At 35.3% G+C, this 12,532-nt stretch overlaps 2 protein-coding genes across 2 annotated transcripts in view; one reads left to right on the forward strand and one right to left on the reverse strand.

Moving 5' to 3' along the window:
- The window catches only part of LOC148940336 (protein capicua homolog), a 330,670-nt gene that overhangs the window by 115,220 nt on the left and 202,918 nt on the right, over positions 1 to 12,532 (reverse strand). The window lies entirely within an intron of this gene.
- Positions 1 to 12,532, forward strand: part of LOC148940339 (UPF0415 protein C7orf25 homolog) — a 39,171-nt gene that overhangs the window by 9,799 nt on the left and 16,840 nt on the right. The window contains exons 2-3 of the mRNA XM_089106418.1: positions 689 to 944; positions 10,880 to 10,974. Of these exons, the coding sequence (XP_088962544.1) occupies positions 689 to 944; positions 10,880 to 10,974 (351 nt within the window). The remainder of the gene's footprint in view (positions 1 to 688; positions 945 to 10,879; positions 10,975 to 12,532) is intronic.

Below are 12,532 nucleotides of genomic sequence, written 5' to 3' on the forward strand. Positions count from 1 at the left end.
ACTGCCTTTCCCATTGCTAGGTTCCTGACTTAATTCTGGTGGGTATATATTATTCCTCTGCACAATTTAACACCAGAAGGTCATCTAAGTATCATTTATTATTTGAAAGCGAATATTTTACATTGCTTGGGTTCTTTTTATCAATCATAAACTCCTATTCTAATTGGCTTAAAAACAAGTTCGCTATAAATGGACTAGCATTACCCCCCATAGGAATTGCAATTCTTTGCTTATACAGATTACCATTAAATTTTATAAAAGCATTAAATAGAATAAATTCTAGTAAATCGTAAATCATGTCCAAGCTATGGCATCTTGAACAAGTAGTACTATTAAAGAAATTAGTCCATCTAGCCTTCTTATTATAAGTGTCAATTTAAAAAAAAAAAATTAGCCAAAAGGAGATTTTTCTTAATAATTACTTTTAAATTTCCAAACACTAAATTAAATGGTAGATTTACTAACTAAACTATACCTAGAAGATTTATAATATTTAGTTCATTAGCTTAAGATTACATCAAGCGTATATATACCCATACACATACCCGTATTTGTATATAGCAAGAATATTTATATATATATATATACATATATATATATATATATATATATATATATATATATATATATATATATATATATATATATATATATATATATATATGTATACTGTTTTGTTTTTTCGCAGGTAAAACAGAACTTAATATCAAATCCGTTGGGTGTAAAGAAGGAGCACATCACATGCAGCAACATTGTTAATCTCAAGAAGTGTGTAGAAGTTTTAATTTCTGGTATAGAAGCCTGCTCTGTCTTGAAGCCATTTAATTTTACAAATCAGTATGGCAAGAGCTGCAAGTTGAACGTAGACATTGTTGCCAAGTCAGGTGAACTTTGGTATAAAATTATTGCCCGAAATCCAAAGGCTTTGCATCTAGTATCTATTGGTAAGATCTACTGCTTAAAATATTTTTGATTCTTTGCTTTTGTGTGAATGAGTACTAAGCTTTAACGCTCTGAAGGTCAATTAAGTCACTAGCTTCAGGAAACAGGAATATACAAATCAATATCGGTTTACAAATACACAATATTTGACGTTTGAAATCTTTAACCGATCTATAAAGTAGTAATCGGATTATCGACGCTTCTTGACAACTAAGGTCCCTGCGTCAGCCCTGCAGTTTTTTGCTGCTGTAAAGTTCCACAATGGTACTAGGTAAAGGTACTAGGTACCACAGAAAATCATACTAAGTAATCTGCGTCCAACAGAAAGCAGGCTACTGCCTAAATAATTTGTACACTCAAGGTTCGATTCCATTTGGCCTTGCCTATATTACGGACAAAATTTGCCTTGTAAGAAAATATCACGTAGCGTGAAGTCTTAAATTATGCTAGTATCAAAGACTACAGATTAGTATGAATTACACTAAGATAAGTTATTGTTTTTTAAAATTAATTAAAAAAACTTTTTTCCACAAAATATGTTTTTCAAAGAAAAGTAATGACCTCCATTAAGCAAAAAATGAGCCAAAATAAAATCAAATAATCTACCAAGCGTGAAACTACCACAAATCAGCGTCGATAAATAAATGAAACCCAAAACGAACAGAAATTACAATAAATAACCGTGTCAAACTCTAAACGAGCAGAAATTAACATAAGTTGGACTCAAAACCCCTATGCCTTCCCAAGGCCAGAACATAATTTGCACTTCGCTGAAAAAATATAAATATTTTTACTTTAATAACTTTAATAAATCAAATAATATTACCATTTTGATTACTAAATATCAGTATATGTATATTATACTGACAATGCACATTCATTTGTATTTTTTTCAGTAAATTATAAAAAATAATACTAATTTTGATTACTAATTCTGTTAGAAAAATAGCTCTTAGATATTTTAACTATTCTGCAAGGATTCTGAAACGTCACAGCCATTTCATTTTTATCAGATTTCTAAGTCTGATGATGAGTAATAAAGAATACCATCGCCAAGCAAGCAACTCACAAAGTTTCTACATCAAAAATAGGTCTAATATCTTGTAAATAAACATTAGATTTGATGAAAGCTAAAGTCTATCCTCTAAATCATATACAACAAATTTCCATGTAAACCTGATATGCCCCCAAGGCATAAATTAAAACCTTTGCCCTGAGGGCTCTGAAGGTGATTGTCATCCTCTAAGACATAATTTCCGGAACTTTCAACTACGTTCAACAAAATGGCTTATCTCAAAATTTTGATTGGATGTGTTTGGGAAAATGGTGGGTGTGAGAGGGACGTTAGTCGCTCTCCCATCACTTTCAACTATTAAAAAAGGCACTAGTCCTTTCAATTTCCAATCAAATGAGCCCTTTTGTGAATGAGTTTGGTATATGATGAAAGATTGTGTGGCACTGCTCAAGCCACAATAGTGGCTTAATAAAACGTCATACGTTCCTACCATTTCTACGTTTGTTGATAATGTTATTTAAAAAATGTGATAAGTGCCAGTTAAGCATGATGTAATTATTAGTTGAAAATAAAAGTCATCTCATCTCATCTTTTGAAGTTTCTACGACAACGCTTTTAATAAGAACCGTATATGCCCCCAGGGCATAACTTAAAACCCTTGACCTGAGGCCTGGGGTTGTCATCCTCAAAGACCTAATTTCCAGAACTTTCTACTACGTTGAACAAAATGGCTATCTGAAAATTTTGATTGGATGTGTTTGAGGGAATGGTGCGTTATTTGCCCTCCCCTCACTTCTAACTATTAGAAAAGGCACTAGCCCTCTCAATTACCAATTGAATGAACCCCTTTTAAAGTTTTTACGACAACTCTATCTAAAAAAGCATCACATACCCCGAGGCAATAATTTACATCCCTTGCCCTGGGGGCTCTCGGGGGTTTTTCATCCTTAAATACATAATTTCCAGAACTTTCAACTACGTTTGGGGAAATGGTGGGCTTGAGAGGGGGGTCAATTACTCTCCACTCACTTTCGACTATTAAAAAGGTTAATTTCAATTTCCAAACAAATGAGCCCTTTTTAATATTTTACAACAACTTTCTATATAAACCTTATATGCCCCCAGGGCATAACTTACAACCATTGCGCTGAGGGGGTTATCATCCTAAAAGACCTAATTTCCGGAACTTTCGACAACTTTGAACAAAATGGATATCTCAAAATTTTGATTGGATGTGTTTCGGGAAATGGTGGGCATGAGAGGAGGGTTAGTTGCCCTCCAATCACTTTCGACGATTAAAAAGGGCACTAGTCCTTTCAATTTCCAATTGAATGAGCCCTTTTTGATGTTTTTACAACATCGCTTTCTAAAAAACCTTACATGCCCCCAGGGCATAACTTACAACCCTTGCCCTGAGGGTTGTGGGGGGTGGAGGGTTTTCATCCTTACAGACCTAATTTCCAAAACTTTCAACTACGCTGAACAAAATAGCTATCTAAAAATCTTTATTGGATGTGTTTGGGGGAAAGGGGGCGTGAGAGGGGGGTTAGTTGCCCTCAAACCACTTTCGACCAATAAAAAGGGCACTAGCCCTTTGAATTTCGAATCGAATGAGCTATTTTTCAAGTTCTAAGAAAACGATTTCAATAAAAACTTATATGCCCCTAGGACATAACTTATAATCCTCACCCTGAAGACTGTGGGGGGAGTGTACTGCTCAAAGGTACACTTTCCTGAGCTTTAAACTGCGTGGAACAAAATGGCGATCGAAAAATTTTTATCGCATTTGTTTGGGGAAAATGTGGGAGTGAGAGGGGGGTAGTTGCCCTCAAATGACTTTCTACTATTAAAAAGGGCACTGACCCTTTGAATTTCCAATCGAATGAGCCCTTTTTCAAGTTTCTACTACAGATTTCAATAAAATCCTTATTTGCCTTCAGGGCATAACCAATAACCCTTGCCCTGAAGATTGGGGGGAGTGTCATGCTCAAAGGTATAATTTCCTGAACTTTAAACTGCGTGGAATAAAATGGCTATCTCAAAATTTTGATTGGATGTGTTTGGGGAAATGGTGGGAGTGGAAGGGGTTGCCTTCCAATCACTTTCGACTATTAAAAAGGGGACTAGCCATTTAGATTTCCAATCGATTGTTTGATTTTTGAAGTTTCTACGACAACGCGTTCTATAAAAACCTTATATGCCCCCAGGGCATAACTTACAACCCTTATCCTGAGGGCTGTGGGTGAGTGTCCACCTCAAAAACATAATATCTATCTGAAAATCAACTACGCTGAACAAAATGGCTATCTAAAAATTTTAATTGGATATGTTTGGGGAAAAGGTGGGCGAGAGAGGAGGGTTAGTTGCCCTCAAATCCCTTTTGACTAATGAAAAGGGCACTAGCCCATTGAATTTCCAATCGAATGAGCTCTTTTTGAAGTCTCTACGACAAAGCTTTCAATAAAAACTTATATGCCCACAGGGCAAAACTTATCCAATGAGTTTCGATTATGAAAAAGGGCACTAGCCGTTCCAATTTCCAATCGAATGAGCCCTTTTCGAAGTTTCTACGACAGCTTCTTCGAGACGAAGTGCCCTGTATGGAAGTATGGAAACCAAAAAAATAAATAATGCATTGTGCCAACATCCTTCTTTACTTAGGCAGCACTATTGCGCTGCCTATGATGTTTAAATAGCATATTAACAAACTGAGTAAATCCTATAGTATTATTTATCTATATCTACTGATGTTCTGAGTCGCTGTAAAATGCGTTGGCGGTCTAAGTTTCCAATTCACCTCTTCTGTAGTCTTCTTCCACCTATAAGTAGCGCTGTTCTGGATTGCTGTACAACGCGTTGGCGGTCTAAGTTTTTAATTCATCTCTTCTGTGTGTGTTGTCCATATATATCTACTGCTAGTCTGTATTGCTATACAATCCGTTGGTGGTCTTAATTTTTAATTCACCTCTTCTCTGGTCGTCGTCCATCTATATCTACTGCTGTTCTGAATTGCTGTAAAACGCGTTGGCGGTCTAAGTTTTCAATTCACCTCTTCTGTAGTCTTCTTCCACCTATAAGTAGCGCTGTTCTGGATTGCTGTACAACGCGTTGGCGGTCTAAGTTTTTAATTCATCTCTTCTGTGGGTGTTGTCCATATATATCTACTGCTAGTCTGTATTGCTGTACAATCCGTTGGTGGTCTTAATTTTTAATTCACCTCTTCTCTGGTCGTCGTCAATCTATATCTACTGCTGTTCTGAATTGCTGTAAAATGCGTCGGCGGTCTAAGTTTTTAAATCACCTCTTCTCTGGTCGTCGTCTATCTATATCTACTGCTGTTCTGAATTGCTGTAAAATGCGTTGGCGGTCTTAGTTTTCAATTCACCTAAGTAGCGCTGTTTTGGATTGCTGTACAACGCGTTGGCGGTCTAAGTTTTCAATTCATCTCTTCTGTGGTCGGTGTCCATCTATATCTACTGCTGTTCTGAATTGCTATACAATCCGTTGGCGGTCTAAGTTTTTAATTCACCTCTTCTCTGGTCGTCGTCCATCTATATCTACTGTTGTTCTGAATTGTTGTACAATGCGTTGGCGGTCTAAGTTTTCGATTCACCTCTTATCTGGTCGTCGTCCATCTATATCTACTGCTGTTCTGAATTGCTGTAAAATGCTTTGGCGGTCTAAGTTTTCGATTCACCTCTTCTCTGGTCGTCGTCCATCTATATCTACTGCTGTTCTGAATTGCTGTAAAATGCTTTGGCGGTCGAAGTTTCCAATTCACCTCTTTTGTAGTCTTCGTCCACCTATAAATAGCGCTGTTAAGGATTGCTGTACAACGCTTTGGTGGTCCATGTTTTCAGTTTACCTCTTCTGTGGTCGTCGTCGAACTATGTATAATGATTATTTATGCCTTCTATAGATACATGAATGAATGTACACAGAGGAGTATGGGAAATTAAAGGAAAGTGAAAACTACAAAATAACACTTCTGACAAAAAGGAGGATAATGAGTTACTTCTAATTGCTTATAAATGAAATAACAAATAGCTCATAATAGCTTGGTAATTAATACCTCATAAACACTCATAACAAATAGCTCAGTTTTATTAAGGCTATAGCGACAAACAGTTAAGGTAATACTCCATCAATCGAGACAATTAAGGGGAAAACAGATTCTATTTTTTCTAGAGCACCGAAGAAATCGATCGTATTGTTGATCCATTTTAATAGTTATATCAAGTATTCCATATTGTCGGATAATATACCTGTTTATGAATCATAGTGGGATTCGTAGAAAGTATGTACAAAACCGGAAAAGTACGTTTCCGTACTTTTAACCGGAAACGTAAACGTATACGCTTTCTATCACTTTTACTTAACATCTTAAAACATGGAATGATAAAATACATGAGGTGCACGTATTGAATTATAATTTTAGCAGGTGTTAGTTTATCAAATAGACCTTGCACCCTGACTAGTAGGCCATAAGTTTTTCTAAGTTTGTCCAATACAGACGATAGTAGCAACTCACGGGTTACTTTAATTGTCGGGCCGAAAGGTAAACCAAAGTGTTTAATGCAGTCTTTATTAAAAATTCCTTGTCATCCCACTCTAATTGAAAGAATCTGGAAATCATTATTATTATCTGCCACTAGGAATTCGATTTTATTAGGTTCAATCTCCAATCCTATCTCCTGTAGATCTGATTGTAATATATAAACAACATTTTGCATTGATACTAAATCATAGAAAAATAACAAGATTGCATCAGCATATGACAGGTGGCTAATGTAGATGAGGTCTATCACATATATGGGTAGGTACCGTGTGGCTGTTCTAACTGCGCTGCTAAATATAACGGGAATAAAAACTGACCCTTGCTTAACTCTACAACGTAAAGAAATTGAGTCTGAACCCCCCCCCCCCCTAAAAAAATTCTCATGACGAATTACCTTACAAACCTGTTAAGCATTGGCTTCGCTCCACTACGAACCTACGATAGAAAAGTGTGGCAATCCAACGTGAAGGATCCTTGCGCTTCTTACGTGTACATGCTACTTTACCTTCTCCCATCAAAGAAAGGATATAACAAAAACTAGGTTACTATTACTTGATATAATAACGTAAGATGCTCTTGTAGTTTAGCAGGACCATACAAAAGGTGCTCTATTAACAAACCATCTAGACTTGGTGCTTTCCTACACTCAACTGAGAAAAATGTTTATGTAACAATTTTCTTTAACTCAATTCAGTTGGTGGCGGATTAAACAAAAATACGGAAGTAAAGTGTTCATACCGTTGTTCTAGCAGGATTTGTTCTGATAAATCAGCTGATGATTGGGTTGATCTATTAACTTCTTTAAAAAGCAACTTTTGGTTATTCCTAATCTTTGTTGATTCACCTTTTGCTTATTTTTCGTGCATATTGCCACTACCTTCATATATTTTTTTTTGTTGATTTAACTATCTGGAATAGGGGCCCATAACTCGATCGGTCACATTGATTCCAAATATGATACCACAACCTTGCTCCACTATAATCTTATGTAGATGGTGGGTAAACAAATCATTATTATTATTATTATTTCTGTTTTGCTTCAGAAAAACCTGGTATAAAAGACCGTCCCTTTTTGTGTATGTCTACGCGCTATAATAGCAGGAAACACAATGGAAGCCGCAACTTTGATAACATGAATTATTTTGGCATAATATATATCTAATTCCAGCGAATCACATTTTGAAACGGTGACAGGAGGTGGAAAGGAATTCTAATTCTAGTTAGAATATCATCTAATACGCTCTGATATAACTGTGCGTCTATCCTATCCCAAAGCTGTTTCTGGGAACATTTAAGACGGCAATGCATATGGCTAAAAACATTTAGAACAACAGACACTTCTAGGTAAGAATGATCACTAATCAAAAACTTCATCCAATGCTTTAACAAGACACTTTTTTAACGATTCAAGATCTGAAATTATGAAGTCCAAATTTACTTGAATTATGAACATGAGTATTACTTCTGCTAATTGATGCCATAGCTAGATCTTTTGGCAGTCATGATAATAAGAGCTGGGACCATGGTAAACTAGGAGTAGTAAGGTTAGTGTTAGAATGACCACAAAGCAAGATAGCTTTACCAGACGCTCTTACTTTATGAGAAATTTTTGAGACACATGTTTTAGCGAAACGTTTCTCAGACTGTTTGTTTCTGTAATTAGTAGGCATATAAACTGCAAGAACAGTGGTATGGCCTAGATCAACAGCAACAAAAACATCATTGGTTTCAGGTAAATCACACGAGCTTCTTATTTACTTCAATCATAATGCTTGGATAACAAAGTGCTGTTCTAAATTGCTGTATAACACGTTGGTGGTCCAAGTTTTCAATTCACCTTTTTTGTGACCGTTGTACATCTATATCCAGTACTGTTCTGAATTCCTGCACAATTTGAGGCCGTTCTTTTGGCATACTGGTCCAAGTTTAAATTCACTTTCTGTGGTCGTCGTCCATATATCGTTCCTTCGAGTGTTCTGTTCGGGAAACAATTTGGGGCCATCCTTTTGACATACCCAAGCCACCACGGTTTCTGTTGTTTGATTTTATTTTGAATTGTGCTGTGAGATTTCTTCCTTCATCGAATATTTGTGTTTGTAACATTGTTGGGGTTAAATTATTAAGCCTATTGAAGAAAACGTGCAAACATCAAGTGTTCATAGAACTGAAGTAAGAAGATTAAGCTTCCGCCTAGAAGTTTATATAAGGTAGCGTTCCATGCTTAAAAAGTGCCTGAATTTCTTCTGATTGGTCAAACTTTTTCTATCATTTAAGCCTAACAACTTGTGTTTCAGGTAGAGTTGGGTAGAAACGCTGCTTAAGAAATGAGTATTTTAGTAGATTTATCGAACCCTCCCACTCAGTAATCGTAATAAAAGAAAATGTTGACTACCTTTCATAGCTTAAAAGATAAAAGACCAGGTAAGAAAAAATTTATATCAAAAGCTCTAATAGAACTGAATTCGGTACCTTAAGAAAAGAAAAACAGAAACAGTAAAGAACAAAAAACGAAGCTTAAAAACTAATTAAAAACAAAATATGATTGCCGCAGTCCCTAAGGAGGTTTAAAGGAGAAGAATTCGTTACCCTTAGAAAAGAAAAAACAGAAACAGTAAAGAACAAAAAACAAAGCCTAAAAACTAATTAAAAACAAAATATGATATAGATACAACTGTCAGTAAAAATTCAAAGAATTCAGTTAAATAAGCTTTACACAATGAATGATAAAAACGGATGGGAGAAGAGAGAGGAAGTTGTCAATTATCATTAACTAATTAAATTGCCAAAGGTTAATTGCCAAATTTAATTAGACTGTAAAGGGGGGGGGGGTCTTGTTGGAGCAGAACGAGGGAGGTGGGGAACGGAGGAGCAGAAAAGGGAAAAGTGGATTTGCCAGGAGGGTTTGAAGAGCACTATGGCGAAACGGAAAAAAAACTCCTTTTGTCCTTTTCTCCTTTCCTCAAGGGTTACTAGATTGGTTCTTCGAAGAAGGGAGACACCCTCGAGGGATTTTGTTACCCTCGTAAAAGATAATTCTTAGGCATCTTTCTTTAATTTCCTTCCTCCTTAACCTCCTTTTCTCCTTTCCTCAAGGGCTACTAGATTGGTTCTTCGAAGAAGGGAGACACCCTCGAGGGATTTTGTTACCCTCTTAAAAGATAATTCTGAGGCGTCTTTCTTTAATGAAAGATGATAGAGAAAGAGAAAGATTAAGAATTAATCTTTCGATAATTCTGAGGCATCCGATCCGACAATTTCTCAGAGATGCCAGAATGCCAAACAGGGATGGCGAACAAATGAAAGGAGAATAATCAAATAGTATTATTTAGGAGCTTTAAATATCTTAATTATTAAACAAAATATATACAACATACATAACAACATAATGCTCTTCTGGACTGCCCATGGGCTTGACACAAGGCTGTTAAAAGGGGCAGTCCAGTACAAATTGAAAAAAAAAAATTATAAAACAAAAAACCGAATTATAATACAAATATTTTCTTTTAAATTTATAACATTGAAAACTAAAAATTACAGTGAGGTAGAATCTTGAATTTCTGATTTTTCAGCAATTAATATCATTATATATCAAATATTCAGTTCATTTTTATTAGCTCTTTACAAGTACTGTTCAAGACACACATGGTTATCAATAAAAAACGCAAATGACGCGACAAGATTTACTGTTAGGGGAGGGAGAAGGAGACAGTAGCCGAATTCATGTTTGTAGTGATGTTTGTTCGTTTTAAGTTTAACTTGAACATTCAATTTAATTTTTTACTCGTTTTTTAAGATTTATTTATTCATTTTAGTACCTATTATATGTATGTTTGCTATGAGTGTTCACTTAATTTCTGTTCGTTTTGGGTTTCATTTATGCTTTAATAGCAATTTCTGGTCGTTTTGAGTTTGACTGCATTATTATAGGAATTTATTTCTTAAGTTTAATATAGCTCTTTACTTTTCTTCGAAACACTTTTTTACCAAAATTTTTAAATGAATTGTTCTAAAGAATTAATGGGATCACCAGTGTAATACTATGCACAGTGACACATTACGCAGTTCAGTCGTAGAAGACGTAGTATTAGTAGAGAATATTTTCACAAAAATCAGTTTTGGTGCAAACTATATACACTAATTTCTTGTAATTTTAGCCCCTCCTTAAATACAAGTGTGGCGGTAAAATAAAAAAAAAAGAAATACTATGTCATTAATAAAATAACATAGTATTTTGACATAGGTTTTTTTTACATAGTACATGGCTTTTTTATCGAGAGATGTGACTTTGTTATTACACTTCCGAGATGATTGCCAAAACCGACGATCATCATTGCCAAAAACACTAACATAACTCCTTATTTCAGGATCTTGTGAATTTGGAAAGAGATCAGTTATCAGCCAAGCCAAAGACTACAAAGCATGTGCCAAGCAAAATCTAGTTAACTACCGAGAACCAAAAGTAATTTGGTCTTATCTCTCTCCTTTTTTCTCTTTTTCTCTTTCTTCTTTTCCTTTTTTACTTTTATCGTAAATTGAAAGTACTGAGGACATAGAAACAAAATGGGGGAAGGGTTCCCCTTTGCCCTGGGCCCATCTTAGGTCTATCCCTTCCTGAAAACCTTGATTTTCTAAGATTTTTCTTTTGGTGGTTTCAAAATTTAGAAGTTTTTTAGGTTCATATCCCATTTTGGTCAGTGTTACCATTTTGAGCCGTCAAAATAAATAAGTAAAACTATTTAAATAAATTTGGCAACGCTTCTCGTCCGTCAAAATTACAAAAATCAACAATCTGTTCATCCCCAGACAAGTAAACCTTTAAAGGAAAGGTACACCTTCTTGATCTTAAGCTCTTTGGTGCCGTGTGTTTTAGCTTTTTTTTTTTGTTGGTTTTACACCTACTCTTTTCTTTTTTTTTCTTTTTTTAATTTTGTGTCGATGCTGCCAACGATGTTCTCCTATTTTTTTTATGTGTATATATGCTTATGTAAGTCTATTTAACCAGGTAAACTGTAGCGATAAACAGTAAAGTGTAAACTGTAGCGGTAAACGATAAACTGTAAAAAATGTAAACAAAACAGACGTAAATGAATATCTACTGCTTTGGCATCAATAGATGTCATCAATTGAGCCATCTTGGCATCAATTTAGCCATCATGTGTTAATATGGCTTGTAATTCTTTACAGCTGAAATCTACCCGAGGACAGTGGCTCTGCTTTAACTCGTCTTCACCTTTTTTAGCACCTTTATTATTCAGTTCATAATTATTAGTAAAACTCGTTATTATTTAGCCCTCCTCCCCCATTGTGATTTCAAAGTGAAATACTAAAACGATTAACAATTACAATCGACGATAACACCATTTCGATAACACCATTAACCTCATTCTTATTGTTAGGAAAGAAGTTTCTTTATACTAGGATTCAGTGACCCCCAAGCTTAGAAAACTAAACTGTTTGTCCATTGCATACTAGCTGACTTTTCTTTCTTTTTTTTTTTTTTTTTTTTTTTTTTTTTTTTTTTTTTTTTATAGGAAAACATCTCATAAAAGCTTTGTATTGTATAATTGTGTCAGTTAATCTATTAGAGCTGGACCTATCATTATTTAACTGAAAGTAAGGAACAACATCAAAACTCAAAACAAACAAAAATCATTATGTATGTTAGTTGGACGTCCCCTTCTTCAGCCCTCGCTCTTTACGCTAAAGTTTGACTTTTTCTAAGAACGAGCCCTGGAAGACAAGGGCCGATGAATCTGAATGACAAATATTTTTGAAGAACCTCAAGACTAGCATAAAGAGCACAGGTTTAGGAAGAGTATCCCCCTCCCTCTATGGTAGCCCCTCTCTATGGTACTTAGAAATTGGTACACAGAACTATCATGGTATGTCTGACTGGAGATTCTTATAATCTGGTACTTCAGAGGTGGCAGTTTCTCTCTCCCCCTCCATTACTAGATATTTTACCTCCCTCCCCACAGATTTTGAATTTTTTTTTTTTGGGGGGGGGGACTGAAAAA

This window comes from Artemia sp. Qi Xiang Cuo, chromosome 20 (assembly GCF_049724085.1).
Source record: "Artemia sp. Qi Xiang Cuo chromosome 20, ASM4972408v1, whole genome shotgun sequence".
Lineage (NCBI taxonomy): Eukaryota > Metazoa > Arthropoda > Branchiopoda > Anostraca > Artemiidae > Artemia > Artemia sp. Qi Xiang Cuo.